Raw genomic sequence first — 26768 nt, forward strand, 5'->3', positions numbered from 1 at the left:
GGCCAGTGTGCTCAGGGGTTGGAGCGTCAGCCTGTGGACTAAGGGTCAAGGGCAGGTACCTCGGTTGCAGGCTGGATCTTCGGTTGGGGTATGTGCAGGAGGCAACCAGTCAATGTGTCTCTCTCACATAGATGTTTCTCTCTCCCCCTCCCTTTCAATCTCTCTAAGAAAAAATATCCTCGGGTGAAGTTTAACAAAAACACTTGGCGGGCCCTCTCTACTTCCATCCCCAGGCACTCTAGCCCGGAGACGCCCTCTTAGGCCCAGGTTCCAGGGTGGGACAGGGCTGGGGGCGGGGGCATGGAGAGAAGTCAGGAAGAGTGGAGGGAAAGCAGAGACGAGGGGAAGGAGATGAGGACGAGAGGGGAGCAGGGCGTTCTCTGTGGTAGTCATTGAAGGAGCACTAGATCTTTCTTCTCGCCGTGGGTAGAAGGTGCCTTTGGGCAGACCTGTCTGGAGGCCCTTGACACAGACACACAGAGGGACCAGGATAAACTAGCTTGTCTTCATCCTGCCACTTGATCAACCTGACAGTCCTTCCTTTCGTTACAGAGCCCACTGCCCTGCACGGAGCTGCCCCACTGTCTTCCAGAGCCTCAGGCCCACCTGCCCCGTGGGCAGCATGCTGGCGGCCTGGAGCCAGGGGCCGGCACTGCATGCTCACTTCCCCCTGACCCTGCTCTGTGTGTCTCTCAATGTCTCCTTTTTTAAAAAAAATATATTTTTATTTATTTTTAGAGAGAGAGGGAGAGGGATAAAGAGATAGAAACATCAAAGAGAGAGGAACATCATCGATCAGCTGCCTCCTGCACAGCCCCTACTGGGGATTGAGCCTGCAACTGAGGAATGTGCCCTTGACAGGAATCGAACCTGGGACCCTTCAGTCTGCAGGCTGATGCTATATCCACTGAGCCAAACTGGCCAGCGCTCAATGTCTCCTTTCTAAATCACCACCATGCCTTTTTCTCCTGCCTTTACCGCCAAGTGCTCAGCCTTAATCAAGACCCCATCCACACGTGCCTCTTCCATGCAGCTGCAGCCAGGATATGGCTACCAGTAGGCCGGCCACCCGCCCCTTTCTCTCCCCGGCAGAGCTCCCTAATAACCAGCAAATAAACCTGATTGTATTTTGTATCACCAGCTCCTTAATGCAATCGTGCTTAGTACATCAGGTAGCATGATATCAAGGAGGCAAACGAACCATATGCCCAGTGTTCGAGGGAGAGTGACAGGCTGCATAATGCCTGGCTCATTCCCGCCTCCCCTCCGCGCTGCCTCTGTGTAATGAAATTTTACATCGTTCACACGCGGCTCCTGAGAGCCTTGTTACGGCGAGGCCCTGCGAGGGAATACAAGCGAAGATGTCAGGAGGGATGTCAGCCGCCATCTGCCGCCGCTGCCTCCGTCCCACGAAGATATCACGAGCCCAGATCCCGAGGGTGCCCGTCAGTCTGGCCCCGACTTTTCCCTCTCGCCACCCGGCGTTCCTGGCTCTGTCCCCGGCCTCTCCGGGCTGGGCACTGACCATGGGCAGGCTGCGTGCAGCACCACCTGCCTTCGCGCTCCCACAGCTCTGCTCAGCGAAGGTGTAACGCCCACCTGCCCCCACCAGCCCTTACTTGCCACCGCCGCCCACAGCTGCCCTGGGTTAGACAATCCTTGATGATGGGAGATGACATCCCATAGCTTCAACCCAGGACAGAGAGGACTAAGTAGAATTCCGCCAGCACACAGCGCCTCCGATCAATTCCTGCACCGCATCCTACACAGAAAGGTGTGAGCTCCGTGCAGAGGGGCTGGGAGGTCCCAGACTGCCCCTGGGTTTCACCTGTGATTCCTGGAGGCAGCAGGTGGGCACCCAGCTCCTAGAGCCACGCCCATGGCTGTGAGGCCCTTCCAGGGAGCAGGGTGGGGAATCGCATTTTATAAATTCTCCCTCTCTGCTCCCAAGAGAAGCTCCGGAGATAAGAGAAAACACTGGTTTGGCACAAACTATTACTTAAAAGCTACAAACTTCAGCGAGTCACTTTTTCTTCCAGAACTCGGCTCCCTGTACTGAAACACCCAGCTCTTCCTCCACTCACGGCTGAGGAGACGCAAGTGCTCAGCCCACTTATTTATTTGTTTGTTTGTTTATTTATTTATTTATTTTCTTTTTGGTTAATCCTCACCTAAGGATATTTTTCCATTGATTTTTAGAGAGAGCAGAAGGGAGGGGGAGAGACAGAGAAAAACATCTATTGGTTGCCTCCCGCACATGCCCCAACCAGGGCTGGGGAGGAGCCTGCAGCCAATATAAAACATGAATACACTTCACCTTCACATGGTGTCCAGTCACTTTCCTGCTCTTTGGTAATTTCCGAGTGACATTTATATCTTCCAAAGTTTACATAAATATTCAATAGCAATGATTTCATAGACACAAAAGGTCAGTTATTATTGCAGTTTAGACAAATAACCTTTTGTTCTTGGTTTGATTCGGGTTAAAGAAGTGATTACTTGGTGTGCTTACAGTAAAATGAGCCTTACTCAGGACACAGGTGTACGGTTACACCCACACCTGCGGGCAGACACCGGCGGGCATTCAGAACATAAATAACAGAAGTAACCAGATAGAAATAGGATTGCTGTCTGGACAGAGATTATGATCCAGTTGAAAAAGTAGCCTGGCCAATGTTGCTCAGTGGTTGTGTGGAGCTATGAACCAGAGGTCACGGTTTGATTTCCAGACAGGGCACATGCCCAGGTTGCGGGCTCGTTCCCCAGTGTGGGGCGTGCAGGAGGCAGCCAATCAATGATTCTCTCTCATCATTGATGTTTCTATCTCTCCCTTTCCTCTTTGAAATCAATAAAAATATTATTTTTTTAAAGTAAAATTCAAACCCTTTGTGTGGAAGCCAGTCTTTCAACATCTTTTCAGTGAAGAGCAAGTCTGGGCATTTCCTGACTCACTGGCTATTATTTTCCTATTTCTGGATTATTTATTTATTTATGCTTTTTTTTCTCTTCCCAGTGAAATTTATGCAAGCACCCATTTCAGAAAACATTTTAAATTGAAGTAATCAACTGATGTCCCGGAGGCCCCACTGCCTCTCCTCCCCGCCTCCAAGAACCCCAGATCTCCTGAGAGCACAGTGTGAGGATTACTGCTTTGAGTGACAAATCGCAGATTCTCAAGTGTGACTTGTCAAACTGCTCATTTATTTATAAGCACAGTTGCAAACCCAGTTGACAGGCCTGTGGAATGTTCCGGGTTTATAAATGTGAATGCGCTCAGTCTCCTGGGAGAGGCGGGGAGGTAGGTACCGCCTGTGCAGAGAGGCACATGTTACCGTCACCACAGATGAGATGGAGACAGGGACATAGTTCCTCCCTCAGCTGCAGGCCCAGAGAGGCCGCTGGAGCGGGGAGGCCACCCAGCTGGCATCAAGGACTCTTCCAGGACAGGAGGGCGCGGGGTCAGGTTCCTTACTCGGCTGCTCCTGCAGGGTCAGGTTCCTGTATGCAGCCAGGTCAAGGTTCATGCCGCTTTCCTGTCTGTAAGGGACATATTTCCCCATGATCCCCCCAAAACAAACTCATTTTGTGAGTCAGCCAACAGGTAACTCTGACTATGTGAGGGATGTTCACATATACTTAGCTCATACATTTTCATTCTACCTCAGATTAAGTTGACCAATCCAGACAGCAACCCAGCCTCTCCAAACTTGACCCTGAGTCTCATCCTATATAATAAAGAGCTAATATGCTAATTAGACTGAACAGCAGAATGACCGTCTGGACGACCTTCGGGACGAAGCCTGGGCTGCGAGGGGGAGCCCCTTGCAGGAATTTCGTGCATCGGGCCTCTAGTCATGTAATAATAAAAACAATAACATCCATCTGTGGAGTTCCTGTCATGGATAGACAGTGTGTTAAGATGTTAGATACATCATTGCTTTTAGTTTTCACAAGATACCAATGAAGGGAGTATCATTTATTCATATTTTTAAAATATATTTTTATTGATTTTAGAGATGAAGGGAGAGGGAGATAGAAACATCAATGATGAGAGAGAATCACTGACCCGCTGCCTCCTGCACACCCCACTCTGGGAATGGAGCCCGTAACCTGGGCATGTGCCCTTGACCGGGAATGGAAACATGACCTCCTGGTTCATAGGTCCATGCTTAACCACTGACTGACACCAGCCAGGCCCTCCCGCTGTCTTTTCAGTGGGTTCTCCCCCAGTTTTTTCTTTTAAGTCCTGTGTTCACAACTTTTTTGTCCTTGGCCAACTTCTTAATTTCCTATCTTTTGATTGCTTGAGCTGCAAGACGTGTTAGCATACGCATCTGCATTAATTCTCTCTTGTGTTGTCTCAGGTGCCCAAGAGTATGCAGCAAACAGGTTGCTTTTCTTTACCTTTCCCTCCATCTCCCCACAAGCTTGGGGCTCCTCTTGCCCCCACTCCCCGATCCCGCCCTGCCGCCCGGGTTCATGGAGCTCAGCCTCCCGTCTGAGGCTGCTGTTCGTGTTTAAGCAGATTTCCTCACAGGGGCTGGTAATCAGCCCACACGCCCTGGTGGGCCATTGGCACAGACACATCACGACCCCATAACTGCGTCATTCACCACTGCCCTGCACCTGCCACCTCGAATCTGTCATAACTCAGTCACCCAGGGTCGAGTCTGTGTTAGTGTGGTGTGTCAGCCACCATGAAGCTGGCGCTAAATGACCTGCGTGTGTTAAATGAGGAGTCACACACAGTCTGAGGAATTATGAGCTCTGAGTGTTTGGCGCCTGGTGTTGGCTTGGCAGTTTAGGGCAGTAGAATGAGAAACTTGACTTTGCGACGCATGGCTGTTTATACCAGCAATTACGCCTTAGACATAAAATACAACTGCAGATATTGGGGATTAAAAACATTAGACACTGCGGCAGTCATGTTCTTATTTCATGTAAATGGTTTGAGTCCATTTCTACTCCCCGCGTGTAACACCTCTGCACAGCCCTGGGCTGGTTAACCCCATTAGCTGTATAATGGCCTGGATCTTCTTCGATTGCTGGGTTTCTGGGAAGCACAGCGTTAGCTATTGAATCTATTTAAAATAGATATTCCTCCAGCGCGTTGAGAATGTTTTATAAAAAGGACAGATCAGAGCCCCACGCTGCCTGGGTTTCCCCAGACACCTGAGAAACATGCACTTTCTCAGGAAACGTAGCAAAATTCAATTGATGTGCTACCCGTTTGGGAGGCCCCTCGGGTAGGTTTCCATTTTGGTTTAATTTTTCGATCTGCCCACCCCCTCCACTCAGACACAGTCACACCCCGGCCTGGTGCGACTCTGTGCGAGGAGCCACGGAGCACTGTGATCAGTGGGGGCCCGGGACAGAGGCTCAGGACACACCACAGATGGCATTGCTGTTTTCTGTGAACCAGTTGAATAATTAGGAGCCCGCCAACAGGGCCCACATAATCAGTAATTTCATGACAGCCTTCACTGGACCTTCAGTTTTATGAGTGAGAGTTTACAAAAGAGTAATTACCCGCAAGTCTTATTCCTGATCAGCCAGATCTGAATGAGTTTCTCCACCTGGACGCGTACCCTGCGTCCCACGGCGCAGACCTAACAGCCACTCAGTCCAGTCACCACCATGCTCATACCTAGAGCCAGCTCTCATTTTAAACAAAGCGGTTATTTGACTAAGTGACCTCTAGTTAGTTCACGGAATTCGCTGATAATGTTTATAAACATACATCCAGGCCTAGGAAGAAAAAGCCAAAGATTTTCGAGTAGATATACTAGTAAACAGAAAACACATATTAATTAACTACTTATGGCTGTCTGTATTCTTGGAGGATATAAGGAGATAAAGAATGAGAGCTGCCATATTGGGGATACTCTATCCTCTAGACTAGGGGTGGGGAACATCTGGCCCTCAGGCCCTAGAAGGCCCAATAAATCATTTGGTCTGGCCTTGCCAAGGCATCAGGGGTGAGTTAATTAAATGTTTGACCAAATACAGCATCTTAATTTTTATGTTGATAATCCTGTATGACCCGAGAATGATGTTATAAATATCCAAATGGCCCTTGGCAGATAAGAGGTTCCCCACCCCTTTTATGCTCCAGACTTATGCTCAGCATTTTAACATCCTTCTTAATTTTAAAAACAAACATGTTATTATTGTTACTATGATCCATATTTTGCATGTAAAATTTACAAAAAAATCAAGCAAGTGATCCCAAGCGACAGAGCCAACAGGGGAGGCCTGGGAGTCAGAGAGTCCAGAGTCTCAGAATCCATCACTCCCCTCAAGAACTTGCAGTAGACTGAGGGGGTGAAGACTTGTCTGAACAGGAAATTATGACAAAGGAGTAAGAGCATGAAATGGAGCAAAGATCGTCTTTTCAAGAAATAGGGCTGGGTCACCTTGACAACCATATGCCAAATAAATCCTATATAATAAAGAGCAAATATGCTAATTAGACCAAACAGCAGAATGACCATCCAGACGACTTTCCAGATGAAGCCAGGGCTTCGAGGGCCGAGCCCCTTGCACAGATTCCGTGCATCGGACTTTTACTAAGTAAATAAAAGGATCCAAACACAGACCTTAGACCCTTCCCCCAAAATAACTCAAAACTGATTTACAGACCTAAAAGTGGAACAGAAAACGATAAAATCCAGGAAGATAATAGGATGAAACTGAGACAACCTTGGGTGTGGTGATGACCTTTTAGATACCACTAGGAGGGCAGATCCAGGAAAGAAAGGCATGTTAAGCTAGACTTCATTCCAATTAAAATCATGTGTCCTGTGAGAGATGATGCCAATGGAATGAACAGGAAAGCCACAGTTTGGGAGAAAATATTTGCAAAGGACACCAATAAAGGACAATAACCTAAAATATATAAACAAATCTTAAAGCTCAATGGTAAGAAAACAAACAACTCCATTGAATAATGAGCCAAAAACCTTAGCAGAAACGTCATCAAAAAAGATACTCAGATGGCAAATAAGCACATGAAAAGATGCTCCACAACATATGGTGTCAGGGAAACACAAAGTAAAAGGAGACAGCACTGCACACCTGTGAGAATGGCCCAAACCCAGGCACTGGCAACACCCAATGCTGGGAGGATGGGGTGGGGGAGGGCAGCAGGAATCTCTCGTTGCTGGTGGGGATGCAGATGGTGCAGAATCTCTGGAAGACAGTTTGACAGTTTCTTACAAAACTAAATATACTTTTACTATACAACCCGCCAAGCACACTCCTGGGTATTTACCCAAACACACGTCCACACAAAAACTCACACATAGATGTTTATAACAGCTTTGTTCATAATTGCCCAAAATTCGGAAGCAACCAAGATGTCCTTCAGTAGGTGAATGAATAAATAAACTGTGGCCCATTCAGACACTGGAATATTATTCAGTATGAAAAAGAAATGAGCTACCAAGCCATGAAAGACCTAGAAGAACCTTAAATGTAAATTACTAAGCAAAAGAAGCCGATATGGAAAGTTATAAACTGGGGACTGCAACTCTATGATGTTCTGGAAAAGGCAAAACTGTGAAAACAGTAAACAGACCAGTGGTTGCCAAGGAATGAGGGAGGGAAGATGAAGAGGTGGAGCACAGATGATTTTTAGGACAGTGAAAATACTGAATGATGCTTTAATGGTGGATACAAGTCATTATACATTTTCCCAAACTCTTAGAATGTACACCATTAAGGGTGAACCCTAAGATGAATTGTGGCATTTGGTTGATCAGAATGCATCAATGTAGGTTCATCAGTTGTGACCAATGACCACCTGGTGGGGAATGTTGATATGGGGGGTGGGGGGGGGGATGGGAATCTCTGCCTCTTTCTCTCAACTTTTCTGAGAACCTAACATTGTGGTGCTCTTCTGAACTCTCAAAATCAAATTCAAAATACAAGGCAGCATAATGATTTGGTAGAAAGAGCACAGACTCAGGATTTGAAGACTGAATCCCGGCTATGGTTACCTTAGTATTAAACCCCTGAATATGTTTAATTGATGTGGAAAAACAACTGATCTTTATATTGGGAGAGGGGGGTACTGTGGGTTGTAGAATTTATTTTCTGGGACCCATTCAATCATCTCCCTGGAGATAGCAGGTCCTTTTTACTCTCTCTCTACCTCTTTCTCTCTTTTTTGGTCTCTTTTTATGTCTCTTTTTTGGTCTGAGTTATCTCTTTTGGGTTTTTTTATTACTCTGATCTTCTAAGGCAGTGGTTCTCAACCTTGACTGCACATTAGAATTACCTTGGAATCTTTTTAAAATCCTGATTTCTGGGCCTCATCCTCCGGAAATTCTGTTTCTTTGTTACTAATGATAAGGCCCAGAAATCAGGATTTTAAAAAGATTCCCAGGTGATTCTAATGTGCAGCCAAGGTTGAGAACCACTGTTCTAAGGAATGACAACATAAGTTTTCATTAAGGCATTGATTACATCTTAATGTTTGCCCTGGCCAGGGGTGTGCGATATTTTGTGTGTCTAATTGCCAGTAGAGCCATTTAAAGTCATTGACATTAGGAGAACCTTTATTTCTATTTACATGAGCAAGCTTGGTATTTACTTGTTTGTAGAGCATGTCTGTCATTGCTTGTAGCTTGTTAAAATAAGGAATTTTTAAAAGATAACCTATTAAATGACAGTGATATTGGCATAGATGTTTCACGTTAACTATGATAATCAGGTGCTGAAATTATTAAAAATATAATATCAATATTTGATCTAAAATGGATTCCAGTGGGACATTTTACCTAAAATCTAAGCTGTGCAGAGTTAAAATTCACACATACTTTTCTACTTCTTATCTAACTCAGTTTAATCCAATTTATTTTACATTTTCTACAAATCAGTAAAATTAGACAGTCAATTAAAATTTCATGGTCTACAGTATTATCTTTAGACAAAACTGGGAGCAATACTCTAGTTAATAATCTAACTATAAAAATAGCACTATTGCTCTAGTTTCAGGAATAAGAAATTTTAATTGCCCAATGTCCTAATTTTTTGTAGTTTAAGAAATTTAGCTATTGCTAGTCTTCCATATCCTCAAATTTCATGATGGCCTGTGGCTGATATAAACAAAAAATGAGAGCCTTCTCATTTCCTAGTTCCACAGTGGAGGCTACATAGATAGCTCTACTTTCTATAGGCAGACAAAGTACATACTGGATATGTATTTGCTTAGTTGCTGCGATAAAGTGGATGATGTGAATGCTCATGTCTATTTATGAAGTTTAAATGAATGGACAGCACATGCAACCCAGCAAAGCAAGGGTGAAAAGATTTCCTATTGGTCTTCAGGTAGTTCCTCAGAATGACACAGATCTGACACCTGGTCCAGGCGAGTGTCTGAGAGTTTATTTAAGGTCATCTGTCTTCCTGATGCTTCATCACCACAGCTCCTCAAATAGGCAACAGTGTAAGTCAGGCAAATGGGCAGGGCCGCACTTTTATTCTCGGGGTCTGCCTCTCACATTCCCGACAGGGGGAGATTGCAGGGTTGTACGTTCAGTCATGCCATGGAGCCTGCTTTCAACTCCTTGGTTAACACTGACATGTGTATGCATGTTGGTGGCTCCGTTTTCCACATGTTCTATTTTCTAATGCCACTGTGAAATCTCCCAGGGTCACCTGTCAGACACAGCTTGTATTTCTGAATTTCTACCTTTTTATGCTCAGAATGCAGTTAAAGGAATAGTGTGGTCCCTCACCGTACTCACTATTAATTTTCTGTTGTTAAATGGTTATAATACATCTGCACATGTAAATGTCTTAAAATTCTAATATTATGGAACATTTTAAATGCAAGTGCCTTAATTTGTGATTTAGTCATCTAAATAGAATACTAAGCTTCGGTAATTTGGGGAAATTTTTTTCTATTCCATTGTGTAAACAACTGAACTACTCTAATTAAGTGGATATTTGAGAAGAAAGACCAGAGAGAAAAGGTATGCTCATTGAGCTGTGGAATGAGTATAGAGGAAGAATTGTGGAGGAAACACATACCTTGTCAGGCAGGTATCAGCTCAGAGAGGCCAAAACTAAGACAGTCCAGGGGCTGATCAGCATGAGTGAATTAAAGCCACAGACGTCCTGCAGGGCTTGAACACACCAGGCAGGGGTAAGAACCAGGCGAGAGTCAGGAACTCTAGTCTGTGACATGCAGGAAACAAAGGCCAAATATTAGTATCAGGAAAGAGTAAGAATAAAATTAATCACTGGCACGTAATTAATTCAGTTCTCATAACCACCTTAGTACCATTCCCAAAATAAAAATGAGAGATTGTGGATGGTAGAGTTAAATACCAAGGACACAGAGAAGAAGTTGCATGTATTCAACAACTGGTCTTCGGAACATACCTTTCAGGTCCCTCTGTTCAAACTAAACTGTGACCCAGAACTCCCTCCTTTCCTTGTTGCTTCTGTTCAAGAACTTGGGAAAGTGCTTTGATTCTCTAGCACAGTGGTTCCCAACCTTCTGGCCCTTTAAATACAGTTCCTCATGTTGTGACCCAACCATAAAATTATTTTCGTTGCTACTACATAACTGTAATGTTGCTACTGTTATGAATCGTAATGTAAATATCTGATATGCAAGATGGTCTTAGATGACCCCTGTGAAAGGGTCGTTCGACCGCCAAAGGGGTCTCGACCCACAGGTTGAGAACTGCTGCTCTAGCAGGACCGGAAACCGGTTCATCAAAAACTGAGCGAGGGACTGCTAATGAGGAGTCAGACTGAGTACTAGGCATGTAAACAGCTTACAGCATTCACTCCCCATTGCTCTGTGACACAGATAATATGAACATTTCTAGGTTAAAGAAAGGACAGAACAAAACTTCTTTATTCTTATATACATTTTTGCATGCTGATCATATGAAAACAAGATGGCTTCTTACTTAGAAGTAAAGATAATTTTCATAAACTGAAGTTCAACTCATAATGAATTGATCCATTCTTCTCAAATTTTATTGTGCATGCCAGTCACTGGTTATCTTGATAAAATGCAAAGTCTGATTCATATTCTGAGATTCAAACACATAAGACTCTAGGACAGGGGTCCTCAAACTACGGCCCGCAGGCCACATGCAAATACAAATATTGTATTTGTTCCCGTTTTGTTTTTTTACTTCAAAATAAGATATGTGCAGTGTGCATAGGAATTTGTTCATAGTTTGTTTTTTTAAACTATAGTCCAGCCCTCCAACGAAGTTCAACTCATAATGAATTGATCCATTCTTCTCAAATTTTATTGTGCATGCCAGTCACTGGTTATCTTGATAAAATGCAAAGTCTGATTCATATTCTGAGATTCAAACACATAAGACTCTAGGGCAGGGGTACTCAAACTACGGCCCGCAGGCCACATGCAAATACAAATATTGTATTTGTTCCCGTTTTGTTTTTTTACTTCAAAATAAGATATGTGCAGTGTGCATAGGAATTTGTTCATAGTTTTTTTTTTAAACTGTAGTCCGGCCCTCCAACGGTCTGAGGGACAGTGAACTGGCCCCCTGTTTAAAAAGTTTGAGGACCCCTGCTCTAGGACATCTAATGGTAATTCAGCAGAAACTAATTCTGTATGTTAACTCATAGTTAACATATTAATTTACTGCGAGTAAGGTGAGGTGATTCTAGAAAGAGCATGCATGCCAGAGATAATCAGAGATGACCTTCCATCCCCTCTCTAACACAAATTCACTATTTAGTCGTAGATGGATTTTAAATGTTTTGTCAGTCTGCCTTCTCAGTACTTCAGACATCACTAGGCACTTGAAAAATAGTGATTAAGAGTTCAAAAGAAATAAACAGTTTCAATGATGACAATTTTAATTCAGTTTAACAAACATTATTGAACAAATGCTAGGAGCCTGCAAAGGGTGATTATGAAATTACTGTTAACATGACTTGTTCCTTTCTGAAAGTTAAGGGAAAAAATTATATGATAAACATTGGCATTACTAGTTGGGAAATTTGTCTGATGGCCTTTAGGTATATTTTTTATTCATTAAAAAGGTTTTATTAGCCAAAATTTAATGTTTTTATGTTGCTCAAAATTCTTAGTTATTCTTAAATTTTGGTGGTAGATCATGCACCCACATGCTTCTCACTTTGACCTCTTCTAATTAAATCAGAGAAATTGTATTTGGCCAGATGTGTGCTGCATAGTATAATAGCTTTGTTACTGTGTCAATAATTGTAGGATTCAATTGTTGATGCAAATTGGGACCAAGAAACTAGACATTTCAGAAATTAAATAAGATATCTAATGTCTGCTGTTGGGGAGTATTGCAAGATAATGACTTAGGAACAATCTGACTATGTACCATGAACTATTCTAAACCCAGATGTGGTCCCTTCCTCTAACCTGAGGACATAAAGCAGAACCTGTCACTAGTAATAAACTCAACAGCAGCAGCTGGTTTTATAAAAGCTATAGTTGGCTGATATTTGCTGTGTTTCAAATCGGGTAATTAATTATATTAGTTACATTGCATGTAATACACATACTAGAAACAAGTATGTTTGCAATGCAACAGATACTGTTTTATTATTGTTAATGGATGTGACATGCATACCAACCCTCTTGCCTCTCTCGCCTTCAAAACTATTGGCATTAAAATTTGTTTACATAGTCCTGGTAAGGTGGTCCAATTGTTTGGAGCATCATTCCGTACACCTAAAGGTTGCGGGTTTGATCCTGGGCCTGGGAGTGTACAGGAGGCAACAGATCCATGTTTCTCTCTTTTTCTCCCTTCCTCTCTCTCTAAAACCAATAAAAACGTATTCTCAGGTGAGGACTAAAAAAAAAAAAAAAGAAAAAGAATAAACCAATGAATGCATAAATAAGTGGAACAAACTGATGTTTCTTTCTCCCCCCCCTCTCTCAAATCAATCAAAAGAAAGAAAGAAGGAAGGAAGGAAGGAAGGAAGGAAGGAAGGAAGGAAGGAAGGAAGGAGGAAGGAACTAATTTCAGAGTTTCCCCTATTACAACAATCTGATGTTTGCTTTTGAGTATTTCTGAGTTTCATCCAGATATAATAAGAATCATTTTATGAATGATCGGGACTTCTTAAACAGCTACCCTCCCATTGTGACTGCATGATTATATGCATTTTAGGAACATTTCATTAGGTCTGATTTATGAAGCCTTCATCTTTCCACTAGGCCACATAACCAGTGGAGGTGGGGTGGTCTTTGGACGCAGAACCCTGTGGGTGGCCCTAAGGCACTAGCGCTGGCAAACTTTGTCACGGTTGAGGTGGAGCACACTGTTGTTTGGTGGCTGGAAGTGATAAATTAGAGCAGGTTTACAAAGCCAGCGAACTGGCTTCCATTTCGCTAATACCACGTTCACTTTTCACTAGAAAGTCGCCTTTTCAAAATGCACAGTGAATAGTTGCTTTTGCTATTCTTCCAACAAATGGGCATTTCAGTGTCAAGCGCTCTTCTGATTTTTTTTAATCTTTATTGTTGAAAGTATTACCTATGTCCGCTTTTTCCCCCATTGACCTCTACCAGCCTGCCCCACTTCCCAGCCCAGCCTTCACCCCCTGTTGTGTGTGTCCATTGGTTATGCATATATGCACGCAAGTTCTTTGGTTGGTCTCTACCTCTCCCCACCCCCGGCCCACCCTCCCCCGCCTTCCCTCTGAGGTTCCACAGCCTGTTCGATGCTTCTATGTGCCTGGAAGTCAACAATGACCTCCCAGGTTAGGGCACGAGAATCATCACCTCTGTGTCAGGTCAAAAGCAATGGCATTTATTCCAGCGCGCGGAGGCCAGCAGGCCTGCGGGGAGGACGGGGTACCGGGAGGCGAGTGTCAACAGCACCGCGCGGGTTAGGAACGTGTTGGATGGATGGACGTGAGCCGTGAGGACGCCCATTGCCAAGAGCCCGCTCCCATCAACCACATCTTTTCTCTCTAGAGTGTTTGTCCTGGAGGACGGCAGCCTGAAGATCCAGAATGCCAGCAGGTCGGACACCGGGCCCTACACCTGCGTGGCCACCAACCCCTTCGGGGTGGCAAGGAGTACGGGCGGCCTCGTGGTGAAAGGTATGTGGTCCCCATCTGCGGGCAGACTGGAGAGGCATGCGCACACGCGGCCTCGGTCGTGTCTAACCCACATCCCATTGTGTATGGGAGACGTTTGATTTCACGATTTATTGAGATGTGTCCCAGGTTCCTTAATAATGTGCTCTCTGCCAGTGGCAGGCCACGGCCAAGGGGAGCTCGTTAGCAGTGGAAATGCCCTCAGTGGGTAATGAGAGTTAAATCCTGCACCTAAATATCTGAATTTCCACAGATGCCTCAGTGCAAGAGCTGGGCGGGGCAGAGACATTTTGATCAAGTCAATGGATACTATTTCTCTTGGTTAAATGTCCTTCAGAAACTCATTTTGTAGGAAAGTTTTACCGGCACGTGAGGCTGCTTGGTGCATCACCAGTTCAGGCATTTCTCTAACCCCGGGTACTTAACTGGTGAAACGCAGGCTCCGTGGCATACACTTTAAGGAGCAGGTTTTTCAAAGGGGAGACAATTAAATATCAGTGTCGGTGCAGGTCGCTGTTCTGTCCCGTCACGGTAAACAGACACTCACACAGTCCGTTCTTCAGCTTCCATCCTGGCGTCACTCCAAACGCACCCTGTTCATCGCCCAGGGACACAATTAGGGAGGAAGTGTCTACTCCCCGACTTTGCCATTTCACTGTGTTGAGCCTCAGCTCATAAAACCAGCATGTTTACTGGGACCATGTCGCTGTCATGGTTCCACCGCCTCCCGGATGATAAAAATGACGGTCTTGATAAAGCAGTTTGAGCAGCTAATTAAGCCTAAATGATTAAACTCAGCCATTGGTGCTTTATCATCATTTTTATTAAGGATAAATGTATTCCACAGAAAGGAATTAGCTGCTACATTCCAGCTATCCTTTAAGCTGCCTACAGAATCACTGGCAGGGGTTCTGCCCACATTGCCTCACACACTGTGCCTTTGTCTGAGACACTCGGGAAGTGCTGCTGGTGTCCACCAGGGGGCGCGATTTGAGGACGTTACTTCATTGATATTGTATTGTCTTAAGGTTTCTAAGACAGAAGTGGACAGTGTTTCAAGGAGTGTCTGTAGCTACTTTAATAAAGGTGGTTTCTCCGGCCAATGTCTGGTAGTGTCCCTGGGCTGAGAAGTGTAAGTGCTCTCCGTTGGAAAAAATCACATGTTCATTAAGGGGAAATCAAGATTTATTGCCTCATTCAAATTAAGAAGGGACCCGGCCGGCGTGGTTCAGTGGTTGAGTGTACACCTATGAACCAGGAGGTCAGGGTTCAATTTCTGGTCACGGCACATGCTCTGGTTATGGGCTCTATTCCCAGTGTGGGGTGTACAGGAGGCAGCCCATCAATGATTCTCTCTCATCATTGATGTTTCTCTCCCTCTCCCTCTCCCTTCCTCTCTGAAATCAATAATAATATATATATTAAAAAATAAATTTACAAGAGCTCAGGGCTTGGCTCATTTTCAGCAGCAGGTTGGAACCTGGTCACTGCAGCTCACCTTCCCAGGACGAGAAATCCATGGGGAGTCGCACAGGAAGGATGAAGGATGGGGGATGGCAGCCGTAGAAATGTCATTTCTGTGAAATACAGGGTGGGGGGTCGGGGGTCGGGGGGGAGCTGAACCAATGGTTGTGCTGCTAAAATGCAATGCTGGGGATCTGTTCACTCCAGAGATTAAGAAAAAAAGTTCCTGGGTGGACTGAGCCGATGAAGTTCCTCTTCCTCAGATGTTTCTCGGGCCTTCGGCATCATGCTGCTGGAGGGGAGTCATTAACGGGAGGAAGAGAAAGGAGAACGCTCACTCCTGGAGGAACTCGGGGGCAGCGGGACTGTGCTTGGTTCTGAGGCAGGAAGTGGGTGTTTCAGATGAGCCACGTGGCCAGGCTTCTGCTGAGGAGGTTCCCAGCTCTTAGGATGAAGACAGTGGTTTTCACTGGGGCTGCTCCACAAACGACACCAAATCCCAGGGACGCTCCTTTCTCTACAAGTGAGAAAATAGCTAAATAGGGTTGCTAAGTGGGGAAAAAACAACTGACTCATGTTTTGCTTATTTCTGGTGTTTCTCCCTGGGGCTGTGGAAACAAATGATCCAAACAAATGATCCAAGTCCGCATTCCTGGTCGCCTTAATCTTCTCCACTCTTTCTTCTTCGGGCAATTTTTTCTTCTTCTAACAAACTAACAATTCCCTTATTTATTAGGTCAGCGATTTTTCCTCTATCTTCTCCTTCCTCTAGTAGAGAAGCATGAGGAAGGCATGGATGGTTCCGGGGACTGTATGTGTCCAATAAATATTGATTGATGGAGTGCAAGAGTCCCATCTTCCACCCCTTCCTTCACATAATTTCCACCTGGATTTCCTTGCTCTGGAATCTGAAAGATTTCAATGTTTCAGGGTTTAAGCTTCTTAGAATACTTTGCAATACAGGGCATCAAGCCCTGGCCGGTGGCTCAGTTGGTTGGAGTATCATCCCATAATCTAAAAGATCATGGGGTTCAATTCCCAGTCAGGGCACCTACATAGGTTGCAGGTTCAGTTCCCACCCAGTCAGGGTGTGTATAGGAGGCGACTGATAGATGCTTTTCTCTCTCTCTCTTCTTCCTCTCTCAAATCAGTACTAGTAAACATACCTTTGGGTGAGAATAGGGAAAAAAGGAAGAAAAGTCTCTTATTGTTATACCCTCTTAATGAGACTCCTACCTGTAATTCCCTTTCATGTTAGAATGTTGAAGGTATCACTGCCAAAGAATGATTACTTTACAACCTACAAATGTGAAGTGTTAACCTGAGAAAGAATTATAATAGTACGCATTGGTGCAACCATTTTCTTGACTATTAAGAGTGTAGTCAACTGGTTGTTTGTTAAACTGGTTTAGTGTATGTGCATGTGTGTTCTCATCTAGAATGTCCATCTGATTGTCATTACACAGTCAACTGTAATTATGTTTCTCAAACCCAAATCATCACATAGTGACCTACAGGGTGGTAAGGAGCAAATGAGAAATTTCAGTAAAGCTGACAAAACAATCATCTCTTTGAATTTCTTTATCAGCCTCAGTCATGCAAGACATGTTGTTGTTAGATAGCTTGTAAGAAGATAATAGTTACAAGAGGGAGATACTTTCCAGCTTAGTTTTTAGCTGATAAGGCTTATCTGTGTTTAGAGGGTTTGGAAGTTGTCTGAGCTGCATATCTGAGATTTCTGTTTCCCTGATGCACAGGGAGGAGGCCATTTCCACCCAGACATCCCAGCGTCCTTAGCACCAGCCTTTCAGGGGCGTGGAAGGCAGGGACATGGAATGCGGTGGGCATGGAACAGGAGGGTGTGGAAGGCAGGGCGTGGAACACAGTGACATCGAACACAGGGACGTCTCCCATGACACACACAGGGAGTGAGAGGAGAGAGAGCTTAGTGTTCTCGAGCTGGCAGACTTGGATTAGAATTACAGGGCGACATACACTGCGGGTATATGAAGATCAGACCAGAGGGGGAATTATTCGATCTGGCGTTTGGAAAATTATTAAAAGCGGAGAACAGCAGGCTGTGGAACGGCCTTGTTTGCAGGCAGCATTTGTTTTCCTTCCCCCACCGGAGAAGTTGGGGATGTTCAATTATAGGCCTCATTGCCTCAGCATTATTTTCAACAGAGACGTCGGAACTTGGAAAAGCATATCTAATGTGCGAATTAAGTTTATTGCTGTTCGTTTAGTTGTTTATTCTTCGTGCTAGAGTCCTTCTGACGCCAGCTAGGCCGGCTGTCCACACTCGGCGGCAGCAGGAGCCTGCGCACTAACGTGGGCCTCCGTTACGGAGAGAAACTCCAAGGTGGGTGGCAAGTGAGGCTTAAGGGCCGGAGTGTGAGGGCCAGCTCCAAGGAGAAGTGGCTTCCAGTCCATCATCAGGACAATTTCATGGAAATGACAAGAATTCACCTGCCAACTTATGGATGGAAACAGCTTCCAGAGAAGTCTCCCAGTGCTGAGGGAGGTCATTGGCCCTGAAAAGGCTGAGTTCTCCACCAAATTCCCTGCCCAGCCCATTCTCAGGGGTTTCTTCTCCGAAGATTTCATACACAGTCTGACAGTGCCCACTCGACATGAAATACTAGCTCTTAACTTCCTAGTTTTATTAAAAATAGATGGGTGACTGCTAGACTTAGCGGGGCAACCACATTGTAAGGCATAAAAACACCAAATCATTGTGAGGTACACCTGAAACGAATACAACCAATTAAGACTGTAGACCAACTATACTTATATTAAAAAAACAAAACAAAAACACACAATTAAAAATAAGCAATTTAAAAGAACAAAACACACATGCAGCCAGCTGCCCATTTAGTCCCCGCGGTGAAGGTGTCTGAAGGACACGTGCCCCTGTCCGCAGTCCCCTCTGGAGCCCGCAGCCCTCCCTGCGGAGCACTGGGTGGGGTTGGAAGGTGGGGCCTTCCCTGACTCCATTCTCATGCGGGAAGACACACTCAGGCTCCTGTGTTAGTGCAATTGTGTTTCTATTTTTTTAAAAAACATATTTTTATTGATATCAATGATGAGAGAAAAATCATTGGTCAGCTGCCTCCTGCACGCCTCCCACTGGGGATCGAGCCGAAACCCAGACATGTGCCCTGACGGGACTCAAACCAGTGACCTCCTGGTTCATAGGTAGATGCTCAACCACCATCCATGCGGGCCGACGCGATGCCGTTTCTGCCGGGAAAGTGGCCCTTCGTTCCCCGGGGCTGTTGAGGAGGAATGTGTCATTCCCAGGAAAAGACCCTCAGACGGGAGTCTGGTCTCCAGTCCGGGTCCTGAAAACTCAGGAGGCAGGTGGCAGGTTCTTTCAGGCCCAAAGAGGACTGGGGCTGGGGGAGGGAACAACCATCCCATGAATGAAACTTGCCTGGGTCTCCTCTCCTGGCATTTATCTCATTTTGTCTCCCCGCACCCCAACGCAAATTCAGAGGACAGCATCCTTTGCCTACTCTGTCCTGCACCGGGGACAAAAGTTTCCTCCTTCCATCTGCTGCAGAACCAGAGACTCCTTCAGCCCGAGGTGTTGTGACAGCCTGTCTGGGCGAACGCTTTCTCTTTATCAGAAATCTAAGTGGGATGCCGCAAAGAGTCGTCGCCTATTGTGTGTGAACAGCTTAGAAATGAGGAGGTGGCGTGTCGGCTTCATTAGCAGATCCGCAGCGCGGGCCCGTCTTCCTCAGACGCCAGGCCCTGTTTTGATCGTTGGTTAACGCGGGAGATCTGCGTCGACATGTCACACAATGACTCGCAGGGAATGGTGTCATGTTCCCTCGCAGGATCTCGAGACATCTTTTCTCACTCAGATGCCTCGCATTTTAGACTATTGCCTTCTCTCGCCAGGTTCTTCGTTTGCTTCTTTTGCTCTGGAGTTCTCGGTCTTATTTATTTTTATTGATTTCAGAGGGGAAGGAAGAGGGAGAGAGAGATAGAAACATCAATGAGGAGAGAGAATCATTGATTGGCTGCCTCCCGCTCGGCCCTCACAACCCGGGCATGTGCCCCTGACCCAAACCGAACCCGGGACCCTTCAATCTGCAGGCCAACCGGCGCTCCATCCACTGAGCCAAACCGCTAGGGCAGTTTTGGTCTTTTAATATGTGTTCTGAATCACTGAAACCCTGAAGTGGAAAGGGAATGGGAAAACTGGAGAATCCTGAGCATGATGACCTTGTAATTGAACTGAATTCTACTTGGCCTTGAGGTGGAGTGGGCACCAGGTGCTGCGGGTGGGTTTAACCTGCGAAAAGCTGAGAAGATAATCTTGCACGTGGCTGAGGGATACAGCACATCCTGGCCTCCTGCGAGTATCTGTGCAAAGAGGAAAAGTATATTAAATAAAGATTAGCGACCTCTCTGGGGCTCGCTTGCTAGAGGGACTGAGTCTGCGTCTCCACCAATTCGCTCGTCTGTTTGCCTGCTCCGTGCAGTTTATTTCAGTCTTCGCTCCGATGTCCTGTGTTTGCTTTCCCCAGTTAGTCATTTCCCTGTTTGGTTTGTTGGCTCAGTTTCCTATGGACTTAACATGAACTCTCTCCTCAAATCGATCTCACTGTGTCCCCTCCATATCAACCTGCCCTCCTGGGGCGGGGGGCCCGTGGCCCGCACACCAGGCTTCTCTCTTTTGATGTAAACACTCTGTTTGGTAGAATGCATCTTCCCGTGGATTTTTGAGAAAGAATTTGAGAGAGATGCACGTTTTTTGGGAGTCTTCAAGTTAGCACATGTCTGTATGCCATGCTTACCGGTGATGCTGGTTTAGTGGAGACAGAACTCCAGGCTGGGGTCATCAGTCTTCAGGCGTTTGCAGCTGTCACTCAGCTCGGAAGCCGGGCTGTCGGGACTCCTGGCCCGTGGTGTGCACCTTTGCTGGGTCCCTCTGCCTGCAGTCTGTTCTCCTGCTCTAGTGGCACCGAGGGGCCCCGGGCAAGTCTGCTTGGTGCTCTGTCACCTGGGGTCGCATCTTTCTGAGTCCTGGACTCTCTTCCTGGATAACTTAATCATTGACTCCATTTCTGTTTCTGAGATACATACTATTTAGAAGTGAGATTTCCTAAATTGCACTCTAGATTATGTCGTCTGTGTGTAGCTATGTATCTGTGTGTGTAATTTGTTGTATTTCATATGTTTAGATACATATACAGTATATACATCAATATCGGTTATAGATGGATGACAGAGAGAGGTGTTTCTTTCCTGTGTACACTTTATAGCTCTCTGCTCTGCCTTCTGGGTGATTTTCTTAACTGTATCTTTCAGACATTCTATTTAATTTTGCTTTGGCTATTTTTTTAATTTCAGTGTTCTTTTATTTTTCCACTGTCTCTATATAACTTCTTGCTCTTCTGTTTCTCTCTCAGAAAATATTGCTGATAGTTTTTCTTTTGTACTTTATTTTTCTTGCAGTCTCTGTTGTCCCACACTGCTTTCTTCTTCTTCTTTTTTTTTGTTTTAATCCCTATTTTTATGAAGGGATGCACAAAGATACTTTGTGAACCTTAGTTGTTTGCTCGTGTAAATAGTTGGGGCGCTAACATCTCATAAAAAGTCTGATCGAGTGTGGGGGTTTATTGACCTATTGGGCTTCACGCTAAGATGTTGGGACCAGGATAGTTCCTGGGGAAAATCTTAAGGACGCCATCTTTAGGCCTTTATTCTTAGGCTTATCAGACCCACGGCCCCAGTTTCCTTCTGGAGAGCGAAGGACCAGCAGCCAGCACCCTCAGGGCTGAGGAAGGTTCCAGACATGAATCTCTGCCTCTGACCCACGTAACCCTCACGTCCTCCCCCAGCTGCTTCAATGACCCGTGCCAGCTGTCCCTAACCCCCCACTAATACATGGCCTAGATTTTCCCAGCCCCACACAATCTGTCCTTAGACATTAATGAGGGGAAACTTCTGTCCCGACAGTTGAAGCAGCTTTATCACAACAACCTCACACCAGTGATCACCCACAAATGCTGCTAACATGTTTCTATAATCAATAAAAATAAAAGAAAGAATGAAGGAACCGTGAGCATAACCAAGGTGTTGGCAGCATGTGGGACCTCCCTCAGGAGAAGAGAAAAGCACAGGTGGGGGAGCCCAAGCTCCCAGGGGTTTGCTCATCCACAATTCGGCTGGTTTCTAAGTTGTATGAATCCGAAATGCCAGCAACCAAATAGAAACAGAAAACACCTAAGCAGAAGTGTTGGTTGTCACACAGTGCAAGGAAGACAAAAATCGGGGCTCAGAACAAGCCAGCAGAATGAGGCCTGCTGACTACTCAATGGTGAACTGAGGCACCTGAAGGGCTGCATCCTGGCAATAAAAATAGAACAAAACCGGCTGGGACCTACCGTGACTGCCTATCAGACTCCACTGAAATCAGTGCCTGACTGGATTCAGCTCTTTTTTCAGCTGCCCCTTCAAAAAAGTCAATCTACTTGGAAAACATAACAAAATAAAGATGTTTACATTCCGACCCATGGGGCCTGGCGTTCAATAAAATGTTACCAGGAGTAGCTGGGGCAGGAATAAATGATGGAACCAGAGAGAAATCCGACAGCAGCAACAGCTGATAGAAATATAGATGTTATCAGACAAGGGGTTCAAAACAATTGTGATGAATATGGTAAAAAAATAGATGAGATGATGAAGAATTTAAGAAGAGAAATGCACCCTGGCTGGTTCCTTTCAGTGGTTAGAGCTTGGTCTATGCTTCCAAGGTTCTCAGGTTCAATTCCTGGTCAAGGGCATGTACCTGGGTTGTAGGTTCTATGCCCAGCCTCCATCTGGGTGAGTGTGAAAGGAAACCAATCAATCACTCTCTCACATCAATGCTTCTCTCTCTTTCCCCTTCCTCCCTCCCTTCCACTCTCTGAAAATTAGTGGAAAAAATCCTCAGGCGAGGATTGTGGGAAAAAGAAGAGGAGGAGGAGGAAAAGAAGGAGGAGGAGGAGAAGAAGAGAAATGCCATCTATTACAAATCAATTTGAAATTCCAGAACTGAAAAATACAAAAGGTGAAATTAAGAAAATAGAGTGACTTAATGCAAGGTTAGACACAGCAACAAGAGGATCACTAAACGGGAGGATTGTGAATAGATAATATCCAGACCACAACATGGAGCAAGAATAGACCCTAAGGGGCGTGTGGGACGTGGTGATTGGATCTGACATAGGTGAAATGGCAGTTCCTCCAGGTGTGGAGATGTGGAAGAGAAAGCGAGGCATCAGCAATACTGGAAGCAATATTTGTCATAATTAAAAAAATAAACTGAAAATGACAGCAAGCATCCTACTCAGGAAATTGTATAAGCCCCACTGAGGATACATACATAAAGGGAAGTTTAAATAAGCACATAGTAATGAAACCAAAGGAAAGACAATTCATCCTGATACAAACATGCATTATTTTCAAAAGGACAACAATAAGTCTGAAAGTGGAAGTAGCAGCAGCAATAAAGGAGTCCAGGATACAGTGGAATGGCCTTTTCAAAGAGCTGAAAAACAATACCAGTGAGAATTCTATTCCCAGCAAAAGTATCCTCCCATAGGAAGACAAAATAAAAATGCTTTCATACACACACACATCAACCCTAAGAAAATATGTCACTTTCAAATATACACCAAAATGCTAATGCTGTTCATAGGTTTAGAAGGAATATTATCCCAGAGTGAAATATATAAATGGAAGAAGAAATTGAGAGTGATATGAAGGGTTAATATTTTTATAGGTAGGACAATTTGAGATCTGAAGAATTAGGAAGGGGACCAAATTTTAAAAGTATTTATTTCTGATTTTCACAAGTTAACTCATGAGAGAAAAGATTGGGGAATGTTATCACCTGTCTGATGTGCTATTTATACACTCGTTGCCTTTCTATTGGTATCTTAGCAACATTTCCTACAATGTCAGAGACAAATGAAGGCGGAACCACAGGTCTGAGCCGAGGGAGAAAGTTACGGTGATTTTTCTTCTGCATTTCCCCATCTTTTAAGGGGAGTTGATAACTTCAGAGACACCTGAGCCGTCATTATTTTGAACAGTGACACTGAAAGATTGTCACTCACAAATGGAGGTTTCAACTGAGCTGAAGGTACAAAAGAAACAAACAAAAATAGCATGTCCTGCATGGCCAGGAAAGACCAATTGCACATTGGATTGGCATCCCCTGGCTTCTGAAAATATCGTTGGGGATCCTGATGTGTGTTAAAGTGTGTTTGGCCATTAGTATAGGCACAAGCTCTACCTATGTTTAAAGAAATAAGGCTAAACAATTCTGACAGAAGTTTTGGAATAATTAGTTTGCATGTCTCCTGGGGTGCTCTGGACATATCAGACTCTATTAACGGTGAGGATCTGAGTAAACAGTAAAACTGTTCATGGAAGATGGCATCTATTTTGTGAAACCTTCCCTTATTCTTCTTAAGAATAGGATTGTTAGATCAAGTAGCTTTTATATGATTTTCATCTCACAGAAATAGACGGAAAATAGTAACTATTAAAATTCTGTCACTTTATGAACTCTTCATGAATATTGTCATTTGTATTTTGGATAATCTTCTAAAAGTGATCAGTCCTCATCACTGTATTCATTTATTATTTATTTATTTATTTATTTATTTATTTTAGAGAGGACGGGAGAGGGAGAGTTAGAAACATCAATCAGAAAGAAACATCATCTATTGGCTGCCTCCTGCACGCCCCCTACTGGGGATCGAGCCCACAAATTGGGCATGTGTCCTGACTGGGAATGGTTCCTGGTTGGATGCTCAACCACTGGGCCATCCTCATCACTTTAAAAGCTGAATGGGAAAGGTGTCCCTCTATTCTGAATAATAAATATTACTCCATCCCCTCTCCGATCATTTTCTTTCTGTCTTTCTTTTGTTGCTACTGAAAATTAACAAACACAGAAAAGTTGAGGAAAGAGTATAAGGAACTTCCAGATACCCATCAGAAAGGTAGGCAGCCACCAATTTAGGTCCAAATTTGTAGCATCAAAGATTGTGTTTCCGCTGCTGAGAACCACTCTCACTCCTGTTCTCTGGGAGGTTGGCCTGGGCAGTGCATGGTGCACTGCAAATTCTGGCTGGAGTGGCCATGGCCGTGGAGCGAACCCTTGTAGACAGAAATGATCTGTCACTAGGAGTCCCTAAATCAGAGAAATAGCAGGACCAGGAGCCTGGCTGGGACACGGAAGACTCCTCCTTTGACACTTTGGTCAGTGGAACAGGTATTGACATTGGGGCCAGTATTTCTAGAGGGAAGATTGGTAATGACCGATGTATGATTCTAACGTTGCAAATCCGGATAACAAGGGACAACGTTTTCCATTGCATCTTCAGTGAAAATGGAACATTATTATCACAATGGTGTCAGAAGTAGAATCTGTTCTGTTCACACTCATAAGTGTAGACGTCTGACTATACAGCTCTCTAAAATACTGTTGTTAGGATCTCAGTGACATAGTTCGAGTCATTGTACATGGGAGCACCATAGACCACTGAGAGCTGGAGCCACTGTGTGACTCTAATGTTGTGGCTGGAATTTCAGGGAAAAAATGGTGTGGTGCCTCCTCCGGTACGGAATGCTATCTTTAGAAGTCCACAGTGTTTGTTTTTTCTATAAGCTATCTATACTAATAAAAGGGTAATATGCTAATTAGACCTTCCAGAGACCTTCCAGACGTCCTTCCCAACAAAGCTGGGGGCTTGGCCCATCTGCAAACTGGCCCAAAACGACCCTCACCCTGATGGGGGGCGTGGCCAGCCTGCAAACCACCCCAGCCCCTTGCCCAGGCTGGCACTATCCCCAGTGGGGACCCCTACCCTGACAGGGGTGTGGCCGGCCTACAAACTGCCACAGGCCATTTGCCCAGGTTGGCCTCGCCCCCAAGGGGACCCCCACCCTGATCTGGGACCCCATTTAGGGCAGACCGACCAGCCCCCACCCATGCACTAGGCCTCTATCTATACTAATAAAAGGGTAATATGCTAATTAGACCGGGAGACCGTCCGGGAGAACTTCTGGACGTCCTTCTGGACAAAGCCATGGTGGCGGGGCTGAGGCAGAGGCAGTTAGGGGTGATCAGGCCAGGAGGGGAGGGCAGCTGGGGGGGATCAGGCCAGTGGGGGGGCAGTTGGGGGTGAGCAGGCTGGCAGTGGGGGGCAGTTGGGAGCAATCAGGCCAGCAAGGGGGGACAGTTGGGGGTAAGAAGGCCGGCAGGCAGAGTGGTTAGGGGTGATCAGGAAGGCAGGCAGTTGAGCAGTTAGGAGCCAGTGGTCCTGGATTGCAAGAGGGATCTCAGACTGCAGTTTAAGCCCGATCCCTGAACCAGCAGTCGGACATTGAACCAGCAGTCGGACATCCCCTGACGGGTCTCAGATTGGAGAGGGTGCAGGCTGGGCTGAGGGACACCCCCCCCCCACGCACGAATTTTGTGCACCAGGCCACTAGTTTTCATATAAACTATGAATAAAACTGTCTTTAGCCAGGCCAGTGTTGCTCACTGGTTGAGCATTGACCTATGAACCAGGAGGTCATCGTTCCATTCCTGGTCAGGGCACATGCCCAGGTTGTGACTTCATCCCCAGTGTGGGGCGTGCAGGAGGTGGTCAATCAATGATTCTCTCTCATCATTGATGTTTCTCTCTCCCTCTCCCTTCCTCTCTGAAATCACTAAAAATATATTTTGAAAAACAAACAAAAAACTGTGTATTTAATTTTATTACATGATTACTAAGTAAGCTAAACTGGTTAATGCAGAGACATTAAAAAGGGGGTGGAATTTTTCATCTTGAAAAGAGCAGAACTCTGAGTTGTATGTGTAAGATTTCAAACAATTGCAAAGTCACTCAGAGGATGTGTCTCATAGCCACGTGCCAGTACCTGATGAGCTTTTATGAGAGCGATGTTCTTTCTTCACAGAACGGACCATTATCACGGAGCCACCTTCCCCAATGGACGTCACCGTGGGTGAGAGCATCGTCCTGACCTGCCAGGTGTCCCATGACCCCTCCATGGAGGTCACATTTGTTTGGTCTTTCAATGGACACATCATAGACTTAAAAAAGGATGCGGCTCATTTTGAAAGGATTGGAGGAGTAAGTTGCTGACAATTCTAAGTACTTAATAAGTTGACTCAAGCCTTTTCCCTGAATTAA

The 26768-nt window shown here is 45.1% G+C and overlaps 1 protein-coding gene across 3 annotated transcripts in view; it reads left to right on the plus strand.

The window, feature by feature from the left end:
- Positions 1 to 26768, plus strand: part of CNTN6 (contactin 6) — a 155898-nt gene that overhangs the window by 111976 nt on the left and 17154 nt on the right. For all 3 annotated transcript variants that reach the window (XM_005881884.2, XM_014529754.1, XM_014529753.1), the window contains 2 exons: positions 13964 to 14091; positions 26533 to 26708. In XM_005881884.2, the coding sequence (XP_005881946.1) occupies positions 13964 to 14091; positions 26533 to 26708 (304 nt within the window). The remainder of the gene's footprint in view (positions 1 to 13963; positions 14092 to 26532; positions 26709 to 26768) is intronic.

This window comes from Myotis brandtii, unplaced genomic scaffold (assembly GCF_000412655.1).
Source record: "Myotis brandtii unplaced genomic scaffold, ASM41265v1 scaffold693, whole genome shotgun sequence".
NCBI lineage: Eukaryota > Metazoa > Chordata > Mammalia > Chiroptera > Vespertilionidae > Myotis > Myotis brandtii.